This window comes from Mesocricetus auratus, unplaced genomic scaffold (genome assembly GCF_017639785.1).
Source record: "Mesocricetus auratus isolate SY011 unplaced genomic scaffold, BCM_Maur_2.0 Super-Scaffold_100015, whole genome shotgun sequence".
Taxonomy (NCBI): domain Eukaryota; kingdom Metazoa; phylum Chordata; class Mammalia; order Rodentia; family Cricetidae; genus Mesocricetus; species Mesocricetus auratus.
Window position 1 is genome coordinate 21,982,407 of NW_024429198.1, and position 25,400 is coordinate 22,007,806.

At 39.3% G+C, this 25,400-nt stretch overlaps 1 protein-coding gene across 2 annotated transcripts in view; it reads left to right on the forward strand.

Annotated features, from left to right (window-relative positions):
- Nucleotides 1-25,400, forward strand: part of Dnah5 (dynein axonemal heavy chain 5) — a 278,387-nt gene that overhangs the window by 218,903 nt on the left and 34,084 nt on the right. For both annotated transcript variants that reach the window (XM_040757681.1, XM_040757680.1), the window contains exons 60-66: nucleotides 2,448-2,627; nucleotides 4,357-4,494; nucleotides 8,507-8,642; nucleotides 9,208-9,524; nucleotides 10,121-10,276; nucleotides 11,247-11,429; nucleotides 24,326-24,569. In XM_040757681.1, the coding sequence (XP_040613615.1) occupies nucleotides 2,448-2,627; nucleotides 4,357-4,494; nucleotides 8,507-8,642; nucleotides 9,208-9,524; nucleotides 10,121-10,276; nucleotides 11,247-11,429; nucleotides 24,326-24,569 (1,354 nt within the window). The remainder of the gene's footprint in view (nucleotides 1-2,447; nucleotides 2,628-4,356; nucleotides 4,495-8,506; nucleotides 8,643-9,207; nucleotides 9,525-10,120; nucleotides 10,277-11,246; nucleotides 11,430-24,325; nucleotides 24,570-25,400) is intronic.

Below are 25,400 nucleotides of genomic sequence, written 5' to 3' on the forward strand. Positions count from 1 at the left end.
AAGTTCCGTCGTTTTACACACTCAGCACCAAGACATACTGGGCATTATTCCACATCCTCATTATTTCCTGCTTTTCACTATCCTTGTGTGCTTGATGGTGACAGTTTCTTTCTGTTAGGTCTTAATTTGCATTTTCCTGACAGCTAATGATGTTGAAAATCTTTTTGTGGGTTTGTAAACCTTTCAGGAATTGGTATGTTAAGTGCTCATTTGGGCTTTTCTCTCTAATTACTTTTTTTTCATTTTTGAACTTGTACTTGCATCATCTCCTCATTCCCTTTCCCCCCTCAAAGCCCTCTCACATATCCCTCCTTGCCCTCTTTCAAGTTCACAGTCTCCTTTTTCATTAAGTTACATGCATATTTGTACATGCACGTATATTCCTAAATGTAACTTGCTTAGTCTATGTAATGTTACCTCTGTGTGTGTGTGTGTGTGTGTGTGTGTGTGTGTGTGTGTGTGTGGGTGTGTGTTCAGGCTAACCATTTGATACTGGATAACCACTTGTGTGATCTTTCCTTGGGAAGACTATTTCTCCCACTCTCAGCATTCCTTTTTTGCCTGTAGTTCTTTGTGTGGTGTTGAGGACTAATGGAGTGTCATCCCTGTCTGCCTTGGTACATCTATTGATGTTCTCCTTGTCCAGCTCACATGTGGGTGGCCATGTAGGTGAGACTTTATGGGTGTAGTGTTTGGCATTCCTAGGAGATAGGATCTCATGGGAAGTTTTATGAGTCTTTGTCTCTTAACAATATTTCTTGCCTTCTTCTGCAATGTTCCCTTAGCCTTATGTGTGGGAGTATTGTGTAGATGTTTTCATTTTATATGTATGAGTGTTTGCTTGCATGCATGTTTATGTATGTTGCTTACAGAAACCAGAAACAAAGTCAAATTCTTGGAACAGGAGTTGCAGATGGCGGTGAGCTACCACATGGGTGTTAGGAATGTATGTCCTTTGCAGGAGTACTCTTAAGCACTGAGCCGTCTCCCCAGCCCCTTGCTAACGTTGCTTGTCTGTTGGATTCAAATAGTTTAGAAATGCTACAGATATCTTCAGCCGCTTCCTGGCTTAATTCTTCACTTTATTAATACTGTCTTTTGCTAAGCAGGAGTTCTTAATGTTAATGTGGGACTTTTTATTGATATCCTACTTAACAGCACTTCCGGTGTTCCATTTAGATTTTGGTTTCCCTCTGAGGAAGAAGAAATCCTCTTACATTTCCTTCTAGAAGTTTTACTGTCTTATCTTCCAGATGTACATCTTGCGACACTACTTGGGAATACCCAACCCATGCCCATTTCACAAGCTGCAGCTTCAGCACCACTCTTTCAGTTTTCAATGCAGCATCATCCATGTGGCTGCTAAAGTCATGGGACTGTAAGTTGCCTTCTGTCTGCTGCAGCAATGAGTAGCTTATGAAATTAGTGGGCCATAGGCTTGTCCAGGTATGTGGACATGTGACATTGAGACATGCGAGACTGCACGACTGTGCAATTGGACCTTGCATAGACTCCTTGTGAGTGACTCCAGATTCCTCCTTTGTGTATACGATGAAAGACTCATGTGCATAGAATGAAAAGCTTATGGGAGCTCTGTCTCTACTCTTTTCTAAGTCTCAGGAAAGAAACGTGTGACAAGTAAGGTCTAAATTAAAGGGATTCTACTCTGCTCTTCATGTCCTATGAAGGTTTGTTTCATTAGTTGCATTAAATGTTTTTTATTTATTTCTACTTGGAAAATAATCACTCTTTCAGAAAAGGAAACTCCATCTTTTAGATATCCAATTTCATCATTTGCCTAGACTTCTATTCCGGATACAGGGAGACATTTTACATCCATTTCTGCTGTGTTTTAAAATTATATTTCTCCAGGAGATAATAATTCTCTCATATTTGTGATAGCTCCATGATTAAAAATTAATTCATCATTCTCAAGGTGCAATGTCCAAGTTATTACTCTCACATTTCATGTGAATTTAATAGAACTTCTGTCTGAATCTATTAAGGATTTAGTTGCTGATAAATGCTAAATCTATATGTCCTTAGCCTGAATATGGCTATGTGTGTTTGTTTTTCATTGTTGACATTATGGGTTTGTAATTCACCTATTTAGGATTAATGGAACAAAATTTTTATTCCTTTTGAAATTCTAATAACTGTATTAGTGTTCATCACCTAAATACTTTACTGTTTTGCTGGATCCCAATATATCTCAATAGGCTGGTGTCTACACTGCTGGGAGAGAGTGTATGTGGGCATACTTTGTTTACAATCATTCCACACTGTACTTTCAGCTGTAAGACTTTCATCCAATACCCTAAGACATTGACATAAAGCCACACCATTCATCCAGCTTACTTCTTCCAGTTACATTGAAAACTGAGTGTGAGTTTGGATATATCTCATAATGTAAGTATTTTGACATGATTTACTCTTTCTTTCTACAGCAATTCCCCAAAGACACGATCAATGAAGAAGTGATAGAATTTTTGAATCCTTACTTTGAAATGGCCGACTACAACATTGAGACAGCCAAACGTGTATGTGGGAATGTAGCTGGTCTTTGTTCCTGGACCAAGGCCATGGCTTCCTTTTTTTCTATAAACAAGGAGGTGCTGCCTCTGAAGGTAGGACTCCTAGAGGGAGCTGTGTGACCCTCCACTGGGAAAGGCCCTGGGTTAATTGCACAGCATCTAACGAGCTGTGACGGTCAGTGTATTTGTCCTCAGATCCATAGGGAGAGTGAGATTCTAAGAGCCAGAGACAAGGTTTCTTTTTTCTATAACCTGAATCTGGAGCTTTTAAGCATGAACCACTTTCCTGTGAAGACATTGAGTCTGTTGTGATCTGCTCAAAATTAAAACAGGAAGTTATAGCATAGAATTTTCCAACAATGTTCAAGATCTTAAGCAAAAAGATTTCTATGAACAAGATCGGGTTAAGATACACGCACTGGGGCCAGAAAATGCTGGTCTTTGATGAAAGAAGGTCTAGCCTTCCCCTTTCCCTCCTTGGCAGCTCAGGTAAGAATGTCAGCTATTTGTAACTTAATGTGATCTTGAGACTAAGCCTACATTTCCCCAAGTAGCCGAGTTTATGTACGTCATTTCTATATTGACCACCACCATTGAAAAGACTCCTGGTCTTGAGCAAATGGAGAGTTGAGTACATTTTAAATACACAAACCCTAAAACTCCCATCTTAAAGATCATACTGTAGAGAGAAGCCTTTTCCTTGCTGGCCTCTTTGGTTTTTCCCCACCAGTCACCTGGGCTCTGCCGCATTGCAGTCCCCAAATAACACACAAGACGCTGTATTAATTACGAAGCTGTTAGCCTAGCTTGTTTCTTACTGGCTATCTCTGACTTAAGTATTTACCCCATAACTGCCAATCTAAGTATTTCTCTTACTGGAGAAAAGTTCTGGACATCTTACTTCTCTGTTGGGCTACATCGTGACTCCCTGTGTTTCTCCCACCTATCTTGCTTCCCTATTGGCTAACAGTGCTTTATTGAATATTCACAGGACTTCCCCATCATCATACCATGTGGCTTGATTTTGGTTTTGTAAATTTGTTCTTTTTCAACCATAAGCCTAAACTTGCCTATATTTGTCAGTTACCCAAGACATGTAATAACTTGATAAAATAATCAAGAACATCAAGGGGATAGTGCAGAATACAGAAGGTGAGTCTCAGGGTCCCAGAACTATGTAAAGGTTCAAAGACTGATTCACATCAGATAATTTCAGATCAAAGATTTGATGTCATGCTCGCTGACATTACGGAGAATGTGATCATTGGAGATTCCAGCATAGCACAAGATTGGTCATGAGAAGTACATGGTACTCTTTCTATACTTTCTAAGAAAATATAGTAATGTATAATTTTTGTTTTATTGTAGTTACTTTAAGAATAGTAACCTGAAACTATTAAAAAAGACCTCCAATAAGGCAGAACAATGAAAACTTTCCTCTGGCATTCATATTTCAGCTCCTGTGAAGGACAGATCTAGGCTGACTTCTAAACTGGTGGCTCATGAAATGGTTTTTAAACAAGTGTTTAGAAGCTTTGATTATACATTTTGGCCTCCACAAGCTAAAATAACTTTTAGGCTGTTTTGCCCATGGAAAATAAATTTGCTGACGGCTATTCTAATGATTTACAATTAATTTATGATTATAAACACCGATAACAAATTCACATTGATATTTGTTTCAGATTAGTGCAAATTGAGGTGACAGCAGAGGTAGAAAGCACAGGTGTAAGCATGTGCCATTGTTGAACTCCTGCCATCTAAACCGTGGGTGTTTGGGGACTTCCTGCTTTTTCCTCACCCTGTGTCTCCTCTCCTTCAGGCCAACTTGGTAGTACAAGAGAATCGGCATGTGCTGGCCATGCAGGACCTGCAGAAAGCCCAGGCTGAGCTGGATGACAAGCAAGCAGAGCTCGACGTGGTGCAGGCAGAGTATGAACAGGCCATGACTGAGAAGCAGGTAGGCAAGTCTTGGCGTGGGAAGGGTGCTTACACATTGCATTGGCTCTTGGGCACTCTCATTCCTATGCTATCTTTCCCTGAAGGCTTGGTTGTCTGCAAGAATTCACTGAGTTTTCTGCACAATGCACACACAGCACACGATCCTTCCCTGAGCCCTTGGTTTTGGCATTTTGTTTTTTACTTTCTATTTATTTTATCATTTTTACATCAGATATATTGATCCCACTCATTTCCCCATCCCTTTGCATCCATCCTCTGCTCCTGGGACACCCCCCAAATAAAACAAAATTTAACAGAAAAAAAGAAAATAAAAGTGGAAAACAGAAAAATCTCATGGAAGCTGTGCCGCGGCACAGTGAGTCATGCAGTAAACCCCTTTGTTCACGTATCGTTACTTGCAAGTGCTCATTGCAAAGAGTCAGTGGACTGGTTTGAGGCCTCCAGTTTCTACTACACTCTCTGATCTCCGAAAGCCACTGATAATCCTCAGGATGGTCCACTCTGACAGAAGCTGCTTATAGGAGATAACTAACTATTCCAGGTCTCCTTATACATGTGGATAGTGATGATACCTGTTCATCCTGAGTCAGCCCTCTCCACACTGCTACATTTAGTCTTTCAATCAATTTCATAACTAGGTGGGACAGGTACTTAATACAGCGGCCAAGGCACAGAAATGTCAAGAGAGAGTTCTAGCTTTAAGGTGGTCAATCAAAACCTCAACTGGACTTTGGCATTTTAATGTCAGCTTAAGGCCTCCCTGCTATATGGGTGTAGCTGACCACAGGAGTAGAGTGTATTCTAATGACAATGATTGTCTGCAAATTTCTTACCACACACACACACACAGGGACAGAGACAGACAGACAGACAGACAGAGACAGAGACAGAGAGATAGACACACAGAGGGGGTGGGAGACGAGGGATTTTTGTTCTTGGTTATTTTCATACTTGGTAGAATCTAGGTTCATATACTTGTCATTTATATACAAATCCCAGTTCCCCTGAAGATCCCTTCCTTCTAAAAATCAAAGTGGATTTACTATAGAGCTAAACCAGCTGACGCTTCAGGGTTCCTCACTTGTGTAGGTGACTATGAGTGCTCGGGTCACCAAGACTTACAGTCTTATGGTGAAAGAAGACTTGAGTTGAGCTCAGCAGACATCTGTGTATTAACATTCAGATAAAATGCCTGATGTGATTCAGAGAGAAGACACTGGAGTTTCTAAGTCACAAAGCCATTTTCATGATTTCTCCACTGTCTTAAACACCTGTGTATTTCACATTCGCTTGTAGTATATTTTTAAAGCATTTCCCATACCGATGACATAAGTCGTTAGCCCCACACTGTCTCTATCTATGAACCCTGGAATGTGTTTAGCAAATGGGAGCTGTATTGACTCTTCCTTTGAATATTTTATGGAAGTGGCCACTGTCCAGAGTAAGACACCTGCTCGTGACTCTGCAGTTTCATTGTGTGCAGAGTACATGCTGCTTCTCTTAAAGGTCAAAGTCTCCTGGAAATCGTGTGAGAGTGTCTCCAAGGATGCTTACAGGAGTAAGTCAGTACAACCTGCATGGGTATCCAGATTGACAGTCAGGGAGTTCACTTGCACAAGGAGAAAATTAACATTGCAACTTTAGAGTCCACTCTAAACAGTTGGAGGGAAGAGTATTAATTTCTGTCTTTTGGGATAGTCGCTTGTATCCACAAGCACTCATGAATAAAAAATTCCTTTCTACTGTTGTTATGCTTAAATTTTAGCAGATATGCATTGGCTCTTTCCAATCCTTCTTGTTGTTACTGCTGTTCTGGAACATCTGCTGTTGGTTTAGAGTGGTGGTTCTCGACTTTCCTAATGCTGCAATCTCTTAATACCGTCCTCATGTTGTGGTGACCTCCCCAACCATAAAAATATTTTGTTGCCACTTCAGAACTGTAATTTTGCTACTGTAACGAATCATAATGTAAACATTTATGTTTTCTGATGGTCTTAGGTGACTCCTGTGAAAGGGTTATTTGACCCCCAAAGGAGTCATGATCTACAAGTTGAAAACCACTGGTTTACATAAATGAACACATAAGAACTGCTTGAAAACTTGAATTTCAAATTTCTTTAGGTTAAAAAATAAAACAACAACAAGAAACTAGCCCTGAGTTTTCTGCCACCAACTTCTGAACAACCTTCACTCATTTTTGTTGCATTTTCTTCATTCCTAGGACTGGATTAAGCTGACGGGTTTGTAGACCTTCCAAAGGGACTCTAGTCTGCAGTTCATTGTAACCCAGGACTGCATGGTTTCTTGAAAGAGAACCCTGGCTACTGTCCACAAAGGATGTGCCTTGTTGTAAGGTCCAACTTCTCTGGCCTTTTGAAGAATGAGCCAGCTTATTGGCCAGTTTGGAGAGACCAGATGGCAGAGCTGTACCAAGGGCATTCTGTACCTGACCTTTAGTCGGGACCACAGGAACAGTTCGCTTCTCTGTAACATAAGCACTAACCATTCTTGGCCAATGTTGCAATAATCAGAGGAACCTGGGTACCAAGCGAACAAAGACAGGGGGAGAGGGCCTAGCAGTTTTCTTAATTGGCTGCATATAAGTAAGGATGAGAAATTCAAAGAGAAAAGGAAATTAAGATTGTCTTTTAATTGAAAACATTGTTTTAAACAAATTATGTGGAATCAGACATCATACTGCTGGCATTTTTATTCTTGGGTTAAAGCAAGGAGACACATGTGGTGGTGATATGCCACAGAAAATGGGTTTTGGTTATTTTTCTTTAACTAAAAGGGAAGAAAAAACTCCAGAAGGAAGATGAAAACAAATTGGGCTAAGTATCTTCCTTTTGCAAGGCACTGTATTGTGTTATTCTTACAAAAGCAGTGTATTCATTACAGAAAGTGTATTTAGGCAATCCTGGAGAGGAATAAAAATAATACTTTGCTCTTGTATATGAATATATGTTATATATTTTACATATACTTTAAGTTCACTTAAAAACAGAGCCCTCAGTACATACTGTTTTATTATCTAAGTTACTAACTTCATAAAATATTGTGATTTTTTTGGTCATAAAAACATGCAAGATAGTTTAAATCAATTTGGAGTATTTATATCAGCACACTGTAATAATTTAAATGGTGATTTAAGTAATCACACTGAAGAAAAGTATTGAGACAGTTTAAACTTTCCATACCGCAATAGATGTTCCTATTAAGCTTATCTTATAAAAACATGCAGTGCGGATTTGTTATGGATGGACATCTACTGATGTACACCTCTTCGTCCATATTTTATTTCCTATGTTTTCACATGCAGAGCTAGCAGTTGTGTCTTAAACATAAAGGACAAGAAGAACTTGGGCTGAGAGTGCAGTTCATAAGCACAGTGCATATCTAGCATGCCTGAGGTCCCGAGGCCCTCGGGTCCTTCACCAGGACCAGAAACTGGGGATTAGATTGGGTTCTGATTGGCAGTAATACAAGGAATTCTGCATTAAAGTCCTTTTTCTGGTTCAAGAAAAAGCTAAAAAATACATACATGTTAAATGAGGCTGAAATTTATGCAGACACTCTGGGGTACAATGAGGTGAAGGTAATCTTAAGTTTTTGCTGACAATACATGAGGTGTTTCTTTAGATAAAGCATGGATGATACCAGGGTTCAGCATGAGAGATATCCTTAATTGCACTTTCCTAAGAATTCTCATTTTACATACTTTATGCTACATGATACTTTCATGTGTGGCTTTACTATTGAGTGATAGGAATGTCCAGTATCTGTCTGTTATTAACTCCTGAGAGGATTTGGCTGTTGCGTTCAAGGCATTGGACAGAGAACTAGAGCAAGGCCAACACAGACACATGGAGATAGAAACTGTGTTTCCTGTGAAATGGGCCTTCCATGGCCCAAGAAAGGCAAACAATAAGTGTCTTAATGTCACACATTTGAACTAGAAGCTACTCTTCTCTGAATAAAGTTTTCCTTCTGGTTTTGGCCTTCTTCAGACCTTGCTTGAAGATGCTGAGCGATGCAGGCATAAGATGCAGACAGCGTCCACGCTCATCAGTGGCCTGGCAGGTGAAAAGGAGCGATGGACAGAACAAAGCAAAGAGTTTGCTGCACAAACTAAACGACTCGTAGGTCTGTAAATTCTTTTATTAATGAGACTGTGTGTTGACTGTGATGGAGTCAGAAGCCCTAAGCTTTAACCAAACAACATTTAATTATTTCAAATTCCTATATGTGTGTTTGCCTATCTACTGCCATCTCAAGGAGGCAGGTAATTGTCTGGTTCATGTGGCCTAATTTGATGGGTTAATGACCTTCACGCTTCTTCTTGGTTCACTTTCAAATGCTTCTGTAAGTGTGGGAATATTGATAAAGGGCACTTTGATGAAGGCTCGTTTTCTCTGGATTTTAAAGTTACATTTTTGAGCTAGAGGTCACTGTGTTACAACAAAGTTGCGATGACCCAATGCCTGACTTCTGACAGTTGTTTCTTGACTGGACATCTAGACTCTCTTTAACAGTCATTCAAACTCACACTTACTTATCAAACCATTTGTAGCCCATGCTTACAGATTGATTTATGTAATTTAGTTTAAAAGAAATAGTGCAGCTTTATACTTCTTTTTCAATTTTAGTGACTTACACAATTGCATGGATGGTCACAAAATATTTTAGGGGTGCTTGCTTTCCATTTTAGGGGATGTGCTTCTGGCAACAGCTTTTTTATCATATTCTGGTCCATTTAACCAAGAGTTTCGAGATCTGCTGTTAAATGATTGGAAGAAGGAAATGAAAGCCCGTAAAATTCCATTTGTGAATGATCTAAATCTTAACGAGATGTTGATTGATGCCCCTACTATCAGTGAATGGAACCTACAAGGCCTTCCAAATGATGATCTGTCTATTCAGAATGGAATTATTGTCACAAAGGCATCCCGCTATCCTTTGCTAATTGATCCACAGACTCAAGGCAAGATCTGGATTAAAAATAAAGAAAGCCAAAATGAACTCCAGGTAATTTCCATTTGAGTACATTTATACACTGTATTTCTCTATAGAGTTCTCCCCCCCCCACCAAAAGAAAAGTGGAAGAAATACTTGAATGTCTTACAGATTTTGTTTGGGACCCTAAACAGAGATATAAACTTATGTCTAATAACAAAATATTTTCTATAACTGTATTGTTTCCATTTTTGGCTGTATTTACTAGCACCATATTTCAGAAAGTAATGGCTCAGATTCTTATCTGCAAATGCTATGACGTTCTTTGGTCATTAGAAAAAGCAGAGCCACATCACTCTATATGTACTGTCCTCACAAACAGGCTTCTAGTTGTCTACCTGCAGGGATAGTGGAGGCCAGAAAGAGGCAGAGATGTCCTCCATGATTTTCACATGCTTCATGGCAGGCCATAATATTTGTCTATTAAAGGCACAATGAAAGCATTTAAAGCTCTCTGCACCATTTCATGTAGCATGGTTTCAATGCCCAGGCTTCCTAAGTTCTTGTGTTTCCTATGACAGAGTGTTTAGAGCTCACGCGACATTACTGTGTATTGCATCATGAGCCTGTCCCTCCAGAGTAACCTTGTGATCCTATCCCATTTGTAGACCACATGTCTAAACCACAAATACTTTAGAAACCACCTGGAAGACAGCCTCTCCCTTGGACGGCCTTTACTTATAGAAGATGTTGGAGAGGAACTAGATCCTGCTCTGGACAATGTTTTGGAAAAAAACTTCATTAAATCTGGATCTACCTTTAAGGTAGGAGAAACCCATCGATAATAATATGCAGAACAGTTGTTCATTTCATTGGATGAGACAGAATTTTCTCAAGAGGCAGCAATTGGAGTTGGTTGGGGGGGTGTTATTCTGCTCTTTTTTTCCTTTTGGTTTTTTGAGACAGGGTTTCTCTGCATTGTTTTGAAGGCTGTCCTGGAACTTGCTCTGTAGACAAGGTTGACCTCGAACTCACAGAGTTCCACCTGCCTCTGCCTCCCAAGTGCTGGGATTAAAGGCATGTGCCATTAATGCCTAGCTTCTGCTCTTCTTGAGACTAAATGAATTGAAGAACAATGGTTTCATGCTTATTGCCTTTACTTCTGTAACAAAGAAATGGATTCTATTTTCACGTCTGACTGTTGAAAGCTTTAAGAACCTGCAAGTCCCCACAGATATGGACACACTTACAAAATCCTTGGAACTCTGTTACATGACACTGATTAGAAATTCAAACCACACAAGTCCATGTGTGTTCATGAGCCTTCATCGTGACCCCATCCCTTGCTTGCCATAAACTCTATGCCAATGCTTCCACCCTTCTCTCTCATGCCATTTTGGGGTCTTGCTCATGGGACTTCCAAAACCTCAGCATGTCAATAATGAGCCTTCTCATTGTTCTCAACCTATGAGCAAATTGTGTGTTAGCTTTTTCTCAATTTTTTTTTTACTTAGTCACAACACTTTTGACAACAAATCTTTGTCCATTACATGGTATGTTTAGAACTCTTAGCTACCTCCCCTTCTCTTTCTCCTTGTCCCTTCCGCCTTCCCTCCTGGCCTTTTCTCTCCTGTCCTAGTGTCTTGCCGCTCTCTGAGTACCCAATGACAATTTCTTTTTATGTTTTACTTTGTACATTATATTCAGTAACAAATTGATGGGATCAATAACTGATGTCATATTAAAAGGACTCAGGTGTATCTCTCCTCTGTTTAACATATTTTTTACATGAAGGTGAAAGTTGGTGATAAGGAAGTAGATGTTATGGATGGTTTTAAACTCTACATTACCACCAAGCTGCCAAATCCGGCCTACACCCCAGAAATAAGTGCTCGGACCTCCATCATTGACTTCACTGTCACTATGAAAGGCTTGGAGGATCAGTTACTCGGGAGAGTCATCCTCATGGAGAAACAGGTGGGGGATCAAGGCCGATTTTTGACTTATCTGATTTTTATTTATGTGGGTGTGTAACACACACATGTGCCTCTGTGGATATGTATGTATCCCATCATGTAGATGCCTGCAGAACCATAAGAGGATGTCAGGCCTCCTGCAACTGGAGTTGCAAGCCATTGTTACTCCCCAGCATGAGTGCTAGGACTTGAACTATGCAGAAGAGCAGTATGCTTTCTTAGACATTGAGCCATCTCTTTAGTCCCTCAGTCTAGTCATATTATGTAAAAGATAATGTGTGTCTGATGGGTCCAGAATAAACCTTCCAGGGCTGTTTGGTGGATAAGTTGGTTTAGTGTGTCAAGGCTCCTGGTGTCAGACAAGTTGACCTGAGCTTGTCCCCAAAACACACATGTCAGAAGTTAAGAACCAATGCCTGCAAGTTGACCTCCACATGTGTGAGGGACACATGCTCCCTCCCACAACAGATGAAGTACAAAATGAAGGATCCATGTAGCCTCTGATGTCTACTGTTCTGGGTTGATCTCTGCTGCTGTGAGGAATACTCTGACCAAAAGCAGTGAGGGGAAGAAAGGTTTCCTTCCCAGGGGAATTATGTTTCTAGAGCACTGGCCATTGACTAGGGGTGGCAAAGCAAGAACTCAACATAGGTACTTAAAAAGCCTGCCTGCTATTTCACACATTACTACTTCTGACAAAAGAACTCACTTCACAGCTGAAGAAGGACAGAAGGAGCCATGGGGGTGTGGGTGCTGCTTGCTGGATCATAGGCTAGCATATACTTAACTAGATTTTGCATACAATTCAAGACCACCTGCTTAGGAATAGTACTTCCCACAGTGGATTGTGCATTCACATATCAATTAAAAGTCAAGACAATCCCTCATTGATCTGCCCATGGGCCAGTCTGATCTAGGCAATTTTTAAACTCAGACTCTCGAGGACAGCCACAGATTTAATGAAGCCCTGGAAATATAACTCGGTGTAGGCTTCTTTTGCTACTATTCTTTTGAGCTTAGTGCTCAGTGAGAAAATAACCAATAATTTATAAACTCCCCTTTTCTGAGTCAGCATTTCCCCTGGGAAGTGTGTGAAGTTAAGCAAAGTTAAGACTACCATGGTGAGGCTGAAGCTGCTATTGACTTTCTCATGGGTCCGATAGCAGTGAGGTTCTTTTACTTTATGGCCCATGTTATGCTGACCTGAAGATTTATTAGGTTAAGATCATTGGCAAATTCCTTGGATCTGCACCTCCTCCTGCCTCTATGCTTTCTGCATGCTGTATCAGGCTTGCTCTTCTGATCTCTACCACTGGAAGGGAAAGGGACAATATCTGTTTCTTTCTCCCTCCTCTCTCCCTTTCTGTGTTATTAATTACAATATATGAGTGATACTCATGAATTCAGAACTTATTCGAGAGCCTTTAACCCAGATTCGTAAGTTCATATGGGCAGTTGACCTCATTGTGGCAGGAGCCAGTACAGATTCTGGCAGAGTAGCTGCTGAGAAAACAATAACCTTCACCATGGACCTGTTACCTTCAGACCTAACTCAACGCATATGGAGGTGCCTGGAGAGGTACAGCAATGACACATTGCCAGGTCAGTAATGATTGGGGTTTTGATCACCAGAATGTACTGTTGAGCATATGAAATACTGAGAGTCTTTTGGGCCAACGCCCATCACAACAACTCTAGGCTCTGATGTTACCTGTAGCCCCCCCTTCAGGGACATGAGTAGCCTTGGTGGCAGGTTGCATAATGCAACAGCTTTGGGTTTTCTTATATCATGTTGAGATGAATACAGTTTTTCTGGAAGAAACAGTTTGGTCTGACTATGCTGGTTGCTATAAAACAAAGCAAAATCAACACCAAAACCACCACCAGCACACAGCTTCAGTGGTCAGAGGGGCTTACAGTATCAAGGGGGGTGATTTCAGATTCTTAAAGACTTTCATCAGACTTAAAAAGTCAGTATGGGTCCGAGGCTATTGTTTCTCTCTTCTTGGGAAAACTGAATGTGTTGAGAAAACCATTCCCTTACTAACATATCATTGGCAGGACACACTCACAATAAGCAGCTCTTTCAAACATTGTGGTCAAGGTAACATGGAAGTCTATTTATAGGTATTTATTTTTTCAGTACCAGAGGATTATTTTACTATGTACACCAATATAATAATTAGTTATCTTTTCCTTAACGTTGCCAAAAACAAAGCATTAGGATGAAAGAAGTGACTTGCTGGGTTTGTGTGTTGTGTGGTCAAACTCTAGTGTTGCTCCTATCCAGTGTTCACTATTTTTCACAAGACCAAATTTCCTATTGGCCCGATACTTAACCAACTAGGTAAGGCTGACAGGTCAATGAGCCCTAGGATCCTCTCATTTTCAACTTGAATTAGCTTTGGAGTTACAGGCACAGCACATATATCTGGCTTTTGTGGGGTTGCTGGAGATTGAACTCAAGCAAGCACTTTTCTGACTAAACTGTCTTTCCAGACCTACAACTTACTTTGCTCTGTAGATCAGGCTGGCTTCAAACTCACAGAGATTTGCCTGCCTCTGCCTTCCAAGTGCTGGGATTAAAGGTGTGTGCCACTAATGCCTGGCTACTTACTTTGCATGTATTAACATTGTCTGTTTTTTCCTAGGAGGTTTCCCCACCCAGCCCAATATGTATTCTTCCCACCATATCTGTGGATCTTCTCATGTGACTGGGTTTTCTCAGTCTAAGTAGTGAATAGGGGTCTGAACTGATCTGTTTGTTTTTTCCCCCTCAGTCATTTTTCACAATCTTGTGATTTAAATGAGCCATCTCTATGTGCTTTATGAACACAGGATCATAAATTAAGTTCCTACATTCAAGAAGATAGTATTTTCCAACTAATATGCTCCACAGTGAGTCAAAATAATATTGTCTATAAACCCTTTTCCCATCAAAGAGAATATTTTTGGCAAACCAAGATACTTAGGTAGATATATAGATAGAAAAACATATATAGAATGACAAACATTTATTATACTTATTAAGAAAGAGTCTACTTACTCTTTCAGGTATAAGCAAACATATTTCTAGGCAAAGGAGAGAGATAACCTTAGCAGGCATTCAGTTCCTCTCTTAGCTTCACTCCTGGGGATGGCTGGACCATCAGTCTATGTGCCGTTTTCATGTCCATTTTATGGACAAAAGCCCTTAGACATGTGTGACTTTATAAAACGGTCACTGTGATGCAGGTAACCATCCAAGTATGTGTCTTTCTGACACCTTACATTTCTTTATGTGCCTGCTATGAGTTCAGAGGCCACATGATGTGAAGTTTATACATTTAAGTGTTTTGTAATCTATTATCATTTTATTTCCTAATATAGCTCCAAAATGTGGAATATTATGAAAACTGTTGATGGAAAGCACTGTCATAGCAGCACATAAATGCCACTTATTTATACTAATTTCTACATTTACTGAAATTTGAAATTCTCATTTAATGAATGAATGAATCTAAGCAACAACTCAGGAGGTTTCAAATGCAGCACAACAGATGGCAGCAGTGATGGCAGACCATGCTTTCCTTGAGTGGCTACAGCTCAGCAGTTGGCGAAATCCTTGTAGATCTCTGGAATTCCCACTAGTGTCAGCTCTCTCCTCAAAACTATAATGACTCCCTCTATTATAGTATCTCTCATCCTTGTCTCCTCCATTCTTACCCTGACTCTACCTTACTGTTCCCCCATATCTTCTACTCCTCTCCTCTTCTCCTCCTCTGTTTTTCAGGTTTCCTCTCCTCTCCTCTCATGCTCCCAATCTGCTCATGAGATCTCCCTTCATTCCCCTTCTCTGGGGTATCTTGCATATCTCTCTTGGGAACCTTCCTGTTTCCAAGACTCACTGGCAATGGGACTGTAGGGTGGCTCTCCCCTGATCCATGTCTAAAATCCATATATGAGTGAGTACATATCATGTTTGTCTTTTTGTGACTGGGTTACCTCACTCAGGATGGTTTCTTCTAGTGCCATACATATGCCTGCAAATTTCAAGATTCCATTGTTTTTTTTCTACTGAGTAGTACTCCATTGTGTACCACACTTTCTCTATTCACTCTTCACTTGTGGGGCATCTAGATTGCTTCCAGTTTATGGCTATTACAAATAGTGCTGCTATGAACATAGTGGAACAGATGTCCTTGTTGTATAAATGGGCATTTTTGGGTATATGCCTAAGAGTGGAATTTCTGGGTCTTGTGGGTGACTGAGTCCCATTTTCCTGAGGAATCTCCATACTGATTTCCAAAGTGGCTATACAAGTTTGCACTCCCACCAGCAATGGAGGAGTGTTTCCCCTTCTCCATATCCTGTCCATGATAAGCAGTCACTGGTGTTTTTGATTTTAGCCATTCTGATAGGAGTCAGATGACATCTCAGAGTTGTTTTGATTTGCATTTTCCTAATGGCTATGGATGTTGAGCAGTTTAAGTGTCTCTCAGCCATTTTAGACTCCTCTATTGAGAATTCTCTATTTAGTTCTGCAGCCCATTTTTTAATTGCATCCTTTGGTGTTTTGGAGACTTGCTTCTTGAGTTCTTTGTAGATTTTGGAGATTAGCCCTCTGTCAGATGTGGGGTTAGTGAATATCTTTTCCCAATCTGTGCAGTGCAGTTTTGTCTTACTGACTGTGTCCTTTGCCTTACAGAAGCTTCTCAGTTTCAGGAGGTCCCGTTTATTAATTATCATTCTCATTGTCTGTGCTACTGGAGTTATGTTTAGGAAGTAGTCTCCTGTACCAATTCGTTCAAGGGTGCCTCCCACTTTGTTTTCTGAGAGGTTCAGTGTGGTTAGATTTATGCTGATGTCTTTGATCCATTTGGACTTAAGTTTTGTGCATGGTATTATACATGGATCTATCTGCAGTCTTCTACATGCCAATATCCAGTTATGCTAGCAACATTTGTTGAAGATGCTATCTTTTTTCCATTGTATAATTTTACCTTCTGTCAAAAACCAGCTGATTGTAGGTAACATCAGGGTGTTCAATTCGATTCCATTGGTCTAGCTGTATATTTTTGCCAATACCAAGCTGTTTTCAGGACTATAGCTCTATAATAGAGCTTGAAGTCAGGGAGGGTGATGCCTACCTATGTTGACTTGTTGAACAGGGTTGTCTTGGCTATCCTGTGTCTTTTGTTTTTCCATATAAAGTTGAGAATTGTTCTTTCACAGTCTGAGAAGAATTGTGCTGGAATTTTGGTGGGTATTGCATTCATTTTGTAGATTGCTTTTGGCAGCATTGCCATTTTTACTATGTTGATCCTACCTATCCAAGAGCATGGGAGATCTTTCCATTTTCTGGTGTCTTCTTTAATTTCTACTTTAAAGACTCAAAGTTCTTGCAAAACAGGTCTTTCATTTGTTTAATTAGAGTTACCCCAAGGTATTTTATGTTGTTTGTGGCAATTGCAAGGGTGATGTTTTTCTGATTTCTTTCTCAGCCCTTTTATCATTTGTATATAGTAGGGCTACTGAATTTCTCGAGTTGATCTTGTATCCTGCCACTTTGCTGAAGGTGTTTATCAGATATAAGAGTTCACTGTTAGAGTTTTTCGGGTCACTTATGTGAACTATCATATCATCTGCAAATAGTGAAAGTTTTACCTCTTCCTTTCCAATTTGTATCCCCTTGATCTCCTTTTGTTGTTGTATGGCTCTAGCTAGAACTTCATGTACAATATTGAAGAGGTATGGAGAGAGGGGACAGCCTTGACTTGTTCCTGATTTTAGAGGAAATGCCTTGAGTTTGTCTCCACTCAGTTTGATGCTGTCTGTTGCTTTGCTATATATAGCTTTTATTATGTTTCGGTATGTTCCTATTATCCCAGATCTCTCCAAGACCTTTATTCTGAAGGGGTGTTGGATTTTGTCAAAGGCTTTTTCAGCATCTAGTGAGATGATCATGTGGTTTTTGTTTCTCAACTTGTTTACGTGCTGGATTACATTGATGGATTTTCATATGTTGAACCATCCCTGCCTCCCTGGGATGAAACCTACATGATCATGGAGGATGATTTTTCTGATGTGTTCTTGGTTTTTATTTGCCAGTATTTTATTGAGTATTTTTGCATCAATGTTCATGAGGGATATTTGTCTGAAGTTCTCTTTCCTAGTTGTGTCTTTGTGTGGCATTGGTATCAATGTTATTGAAGCCTCGTAAAAAGAGTTTGTCAAAGACTCTCCTGCTTCTATTGCATGGAATACTTTGAGGAGAAGTGGTATCAGTTGTTCTTTGACTTTCTGGTAAAAATTTGCGCTGAAGCCATCTGGCCCTGGGCTTTTTTTGGTTGGGAGACTTTTGATGACTGCTTCTATTTCCTTAGGTGTTAACAGGACTATTTAAATTGGTTACCTCTTCTTGATTTAATTTTGGTAAGTGATATATCTATCCAGAAAGTTGTCCATTTCCTTTAAATTTTCAAATTTTGTGGAGTGTATGTTTTTCAAAATATGACCTGATGTTTCTCTGTATTTCCTCACTGTCCTTTGTTATGTCCCCCTTTTCATTTCTGGTTTTGTTAATTTGCATGTTCATATTCTGCCTTCTGGTAAGTTTGGATAAAGTTTTGTCTATCTTGTTGATTTTCTCAAAGAACCACCTCTTTGTTACATTGATTCTTTGTATTGTTTTTCTAGTTTCTACTTTATTGATTTCAGCCCTCAATTTAATTATTTCATGGCATCTGCTCTGCTGGGTGAGTTTGCTTCCTTTTGTTCTAGAGTGTACAGTTGTTCTGTTAATTCTCTAGTGTGAGTATTCTCCAGTTTCTTCCTGTGGGCACTTAGTGCTATGAACTTCCCTCGTAGCACTGCTTTCAAAGTGTCCCATAGGTTTGGGTAGTTTGTATCTTCATTCTCATTAAATTCTAGGTAGACTTTAATTTCTTTTTTTATTTCTTCTTTGACCCAGGAATGGTGTAATTGCATATTATTCAATGTCCATGAGTTTGCAGGGCTTCTGAAATGTGTGTTGTTGTTGAATTCTAACTTTAAAGATACATGGAGTTATTCTAATTTTTTGTACCTGTTGAGGTTTGCTATGTTGCCAAGTATGTGGTCAATTTTTGACAAGTTCCCATGTGGTGCTGGGAAAAAGTTATATTCTTTCGTTTTTGTTTGAAATGTTTGATAGTTGTCTGTTAATCCCAATTGGGTCATAACTTCTATTAATTCTGTTGTTTTCTTGTTAAGTTTCTGTCTGGTAGTCCTGTCCGAAAGTGAGAGTGGGGTGTTGAAGTCTTGCACTGTAAGTGTGTGAGGTTTTATATGTGATTTGAGTTTTAGTAATATTTCTTTTTGAATGTGGATAGCTTTGTATTTGGGGTGTAGATGTTCAGAACAGAGACCTCATCTTGGTGGGATTTCCCCTGTGATGAGTATGAAATGACCTCCTTTATCTCGTTTGATTGATTTCATTTTAATGTCTAATTTGTTAGATATTAGGATTGCTACCTCTGTTTGTTTCTTGGGTCTATTTGACTGGAAAATCTTTTCCCAATCTTTAACTCTGAGGCAACATGTGTCTTTGAAGCTGAATTGTGTTTCTTGTATGCAGCAGAATGATAGATTCTGTCTTTGAATCCATTCTGTTAGCCTGTGTCTTTTTAAAGGCAAGTTAAGACTATTAATATTGAGGGATATTAATGACCATTGATTGCTCATTCTTGTTTGATTTGGAATGGTTGTTGGTGGTGGAATTATATGTGGATTTCCACCTCTTTTTTCTTTTGGCTGTTGGTAAGTTGGGATTATCTAATACCTACATTTTTCTGGCTGTAGTTAACTTCCTTGGGTTGGAGTTTTCCTTCCAGAACTTTCTGTAGGGCTGGGTTAGTGGACATGTATTATTTAAATCTTGTTTTGTCCTGGAATATCTTGTTTTCTCCATCTATAGTGATTGAAAGCTTTGTTGGGTGTAGTCGTCTGGGCTGCATACATGGTCTTTTAGTATTGGTAGAATATCTATCCAGGACTTTCTGGCTTTCAGAGTTTCCATGGAGAAGTCGTGTGTAATTCTGATAGGTTTGCCTTTATATGTTATTTGACATTTCTCTTTACCTGCTCTTAATATTCTCTCTTTATTCTGTATATTTGGAGTCTTGGTTATTATGTGGTTGGGGGACTTTTTTCTGTTGTCCACTCTATTTGATGTTCTGTAAGTTTCTTTTACCTTCATTGACATGTCTTCCTTTATGTTGGGAAATTTTTCTTCTCTGATTTTGTTGAATACATTTTCTGCCACTTTGAGGTGGTTTTCCTCACCTTCTTCTATACCTATTATTCTTAGTTTGGTCTTTTCATGGTGTCCCATATTTCCTGGATATTTTGTGTTAGAGATTTATTAGAGTTAAGATTTTATTTGGTTTATGAGTCTGTTTCTCCTAGGGCACCTTCAACACTTGAGATTCTTTCATCTCTTGTATTTTTATTTTGTTATGGTTGCATCTGTAGTACCTGACCGTTTGCCTTGCTTTTCTCTTACCAGTATTCCTTTAGACTATTTTTTTAATGTCTTTGTTTCAGCTTTCAACCCTTGCACTGTTTGAATTGTTTCTTGCAATTTTTGCTTTGTCTTTTCCTCCATTTCTTGCAATGTTTGCCTTGTCTTTTCCTCCATTTCTTTAATTTTTTCATTTATTTTTCCATTTTTTTGCATTTTTTCATCTGTGTTTTCTTCTATCTCTTTAAGGTATTTTCTCATATCCTCTTTGAGGGCCTCCATCATTTTCATAAAGTTGTTTTTAAGGTCATTATCTTTTGCTTCATTGGCATTGGAATATTTGAGTCTTGCTGATGTAGTGTCTATAGTCTCTGGCCGTGGGTGTCATATTCGTTTTTCTGTTGCTGAGTGTCTGTATTGTCTCCTTCCCATCCCTTCTTTCAGTGGATGCAAAAAGAGCCTCTTCCTTTCCTGGTGGGTAGGGGACCAGGGTTCTCTTTCAGTGGGTGAAAGCAAGTCCAATACTATCTACCCTCTGCCCTCTGCCCTGAGTGTTGGCGTGAGTAGACAGGCTCTCTCAGCAGTCTCCTGGTTGCTTGATCCTCCTTGGGCGAGTCAACCTGGCTCCAGTCCCCAGACTAGAAGATCCCAGAGAGAGTGATCATAAGGAACGAAAACTCTTATTTTTAAGTTTGTAGTTTGTAGAGAGAGAATGTTCATGTTCATATTTCCAGCACTGAGATTAGAGTTTTCAGTTCACTTTCAGTTTACTTGTTAGGGACACAACACTGCATTTGTCTCATAATATCAATGGAGTACACTCAAGGTAACAGAATCATTGTAAGTATCAAAGGATGATACTAAATGACCAAAACAGATCAGCCCAAACCAGCAAAATCAAACCTCCAATTATCCTAAGGGAATCTCATTTACATAAATATTCATGTTCATTAGAAGGTGTTACATGCTCTCAGAATATATTAATACCAAGCATGGCATGAGAGAGAGCTGTGGAATCAGGTGATGTGATGTCATTTAGTGTGGATAGTCATCTTGTTGAGAAGGTACAATTAAGAAAGACTTGTGGAAGGGAAGACTATTAATTTCATGGGGGATGAACAGGTCTGATAAATCAATAGCCAACGCAGAGGTCTCAAGAGAATAAAGTGATGTATGTGTTTTATATAACAGGTTTCAGACTCCTACATTGAGAGCAGCTGTATCACACTGTCTGGAAATATGCTAGAATTCCAGATCCTGGACCCTGCTTCAGGCCTGTTAGCCAAGCCTCCCATCTGGTTCTAGTGTGCCCAGGTGTGGAAACTTCTGACTTAGGCAATGAGACTGTAGCAGTGAAAGTGAGGAATGATTAGATTCTGATGGGGAGATGGAAGGCTCTGGTTATGAATTTATTGTGGAGTCTGGGAAAAGGGAGCAATCACAATGTCTGGGGGCACTGAGATGACTCAGTGAGTAAAGGTACTTGCTTTGCAAACCTGGAGATCCTCCTTTAATGCTTGGAACCCATTTAAATATGGAAGAAAGGAGCCAACTCCACAAATTGTCCTCTGAATTCTATATGCACATAGTGACACACACACACACACACACACACACACACACACACACACACACACACCAACCTACTGCTACTACTCCCTTTTGAAAAGCAGAATTCTCAGAGTTAGGGCCTTGAGAAGCTGGAAGTATGGAATGTGACTTGCTGGGTGAAGAAGGATAAGGTTAAGCAGAATTTCAGTGCTAAGTAGCAATCATCTCTTTGAAGTCTTAAATGGAGACACTGAAAAGTTATACAATTGATGAGTGGATGAGAAGCTGAGACAACGTTTTGCAGCTGTCAATATATGAATTTTTACATCATATACTTACGTCTGTCTATATATTATGTATGTGTCATCTATCTACCTACCATCATTATCTATCTTTATATCACTATCATCATCATCTCTTTATAATCTATCTATCCATCTACCCACCTAACTATTTTGTGTATGCCATCAATTTCCTGTCTACCTGGAACTATGTGCCATCTACTTATTACATCTATAGTCTATTATCTGTCTGTTTTATCATCTATCCATCATCTATCTTTTATTTTCAGTGCTAAGCATTGTCAAGCCAGGGCATTGTGTATGTTAAGGAAGTGATACTTAATTAACTGAAGAACATCCCCAGCTGAGTGATTAGCACATTGGTGGTTATCAAACAAGGCATAATTTGCATATTGATATGGGTTTCTTTTCTCACAGTCATAAGATAAATCCTAGAAATGAATAATTATATTACCCGTAAAAGTGAAGGGACTTGAATATTGGTTAGTAAAAACTTTCTCTAGGTCTGTCTTCTTTCTCCTGAGGCTTGTATGAGCACTGGATCCTAACCGACAGATATTACCACCCAGTAATTAACTAGTACTTCCATTAAGTATTATTTCATATGATTCATTGCTGCATAGATTTATGCCTCTTTCAGTAGGGAGTAGAACTAGGAAGCCTGCCGAGGGCACCCTGAATACCTCCCTCTGGAATGCTCTTTCCTGATGTCTCTCTAGGAATCTGAGCAGTGCACAATGTGGCCGTGTAGCTTCTGAGAGTCACTCTCAGAACTGAGAAAGGCTGTCAGCATGATTTTGCTGCTGACCTTACATCTAACCCTGGGTTTCACTTGATTGCAGTTATGCGGAATTACACATTGTTACATGTAGTCACGTTGTTATTTGGCACTGCATTTAGAAGGCTTTTCAAGGGAAGCATTTTCTTTCACCAGTTATAAGTACAATCTACTTAGTGTCCTTTCTGGTTTTGATTATTTTCTTTAACTTCAACGTCTCTAACTTTCATGCACAGTTTATCTTAGCAGCAGTATATTTTCTTCATTGTCCTTTTGCCTCTGAGCATCACATTGCTGTGGCTTGCTTCCTTTCTCTCTCTGAGTCAAAGGAAAGAACCACCATTGACAATAATATCCCAGAGTTTTGCTCTTCTGCACTATAAGTTCTAAACTCAAGACTTACATCTCAGAGGAGTTTAAATATATTACGATGCAATATAATAATTAATGTATAACTAATTCTTTGAGAATTTTATAAAATGTATTTTGACCACATTCTGCCTAATTCCTCCCCTTAACTCCTTCCAGGTATACCTAACCCCCAACTTTGTGTTTTCTCTTTTTAAAAGTTTAATAATTCATAGATCCAATTTGTGCTTCTCTTGTTCCCCTGGATGTTGGGCCATCCATTGGAGCATGATCGACCATGCCCTTAAAAAACTGACCCTTCCTCCCTGGGAAGCTGTGAATGAGCATAGCTTCTCATCTAGGATTGGAGTTTCATGGACACATCTCACTCCATGCTAGAATGTGAATGTGCACTACTCCAGACCCTGGCTGGCAACTACAGTTTCTGTGAGTTCATGAATACAGGTGTCTTGCCATCTCCAGAGACTGGCTTATATAATCTTTCTGTTCACTATTCCATGAAGCAATATATATGTGTGTGTATGCATATAGATTTATTTTAACACAAGGTTTTTAGTATCACAGGCTGGCTTCAAACTTGCTGTATGAGGATGACCTTGAACTTTGTACCCTTTGCCTCTCCTCCTCAGTTCTGGGACTAGGCCTGCACCTAAACCTGGTTTATGGAGTGCTGAGGTTTGAACCCAGGACTTCATACATTTTAGGCAAATATGCTACCCATTGATGACCCCATCCAACACTATAGTGGGTGGTTGTTTTCAGGTCAAGAAAAATTTTCAAATGAAAAGAAAATTATTTTGGTATGCTTTTCAAAAAAGATTCTTGCTATGTAGTTCAAGCCAGCCTTGAACTTGTAATTCTCCTGCCTCAGGCACTTGAGTGCTAGGAGTAGAGGCATATGCTACTACCATGATGGACTGTTGAGATTTTTCATTTTAAATGTACTCCTGGGGACAGCTTAGATGCCCAATTACAGAGAGTGGCTTCTCTAAGAAGAGAGTACCATTTCAACCTTCAAGATAGAGATAATCTTACTAAAACAGCCGAACTCTTTCAGAGCAGCTAACAGAATTAATTGCATTTAATTAGAGATTTGTATGTGTGTCTTCAAATTTCACCTCTCTCTGTATATAATCACAAAAATCACTAAAATGATGACAATAGTGAATACAGAAATAGAATAGAGGTGTTGGTAGTATATTATAGATAAATATATAATACATTTGAGTACACTCAATGTTGTTTTCTGCCTATTTTTCTTAACTCTTTGATGTATGTGCTTTTTTTTCCAGCCAAGGATTGTAGATGCAGTACATTGCTGATGCCTGATAGCAGACAGAGAGGTTCACATTTTAAGGAACACCTTCAAAATAGAGGTTCAGTTATGATGCAAATGTATTTGTGTAAATTAACAGGAACTTGAGAAAGAACGAACTCATCTCATGGAGGATGTAACAGCAAACAAAAGAAGGATGAAGGAGCTGGAAGATAATTTGCTTTATCGCCTGACAAGCACTCAAGGGTCCCTGGTGGAGGATGAGAGCCTCATTGTTGTGCTGAGCAACACCAAAAAGACAGCCGAGGAGGTGACGCAGAAGCTGGAAATTTCTGTGGAGACAGAAATTCAAATTAACTCAGCCCGGGAGGAGTACCGACCTGGTGAGTCTGGTAATATAAGACAAATGTCACAAGAAAATCGAGCAAGGCAGAAGTGAGAGTTAGAGAAACCGATTACAGTAAGGGCATTGTAGAAATTACTGTGCAATGTGTGGCGTCCAATTACTCTTTCTGTCATTTCTTTGAGAAGTTTAGTAAATCAGAAATGGACAAATTATGCAGTGGTATAAACTTTAGGTACTATCTGTGGTAGCTGGAAAAGCTTTAAGGTCCTCATGAATTTATGTTAAAACAAGAGATTAAAATACTGCTACAGATTAGTGAAATCTGGGAAATTAGTGTAGTGGACTTTCTGTTAGCTCTGTATCATATAGCAGCTATGTGTTTACCTGGAAGCCAATTCTCTGGTGCTTATTTTTAGCCTCTTGTTCAATAAATAGGTGTTAACTGGTTACTTCAGACATGTAAACTATTCAATTGGCTATCCTTTTGCTGCTTACCATTTTCCTGAACATAAGGTTGAAACTCTGTTATGGCCTTCTACTGAAAGCTTGAGGTCAAGGATAGATTTGGTTCTTCATGAGCTTCAGAATAAGGTCTTGTGTGACCTCCTTTATCCTTTGCTAAATGTTAAATAGTAAACCTTTAAAACTCTCTGTTCTCTTCTATCTCTGATAAAACATAGAAAACTGTATTTATAATAGGAGTAAAAAGAGTCTAAAATGAGAACTGTCTTGGTGTCATTTGATAAATATAAACTATTAAAAACTTATGCATAAGAACTAAATAATAAGAATTGTTCTGTATCTCATTGTTAGTAGGCAGTTACTGATGAGGCAAAAAATTGTTTTCAGTAATAGATTAGGGTGATGT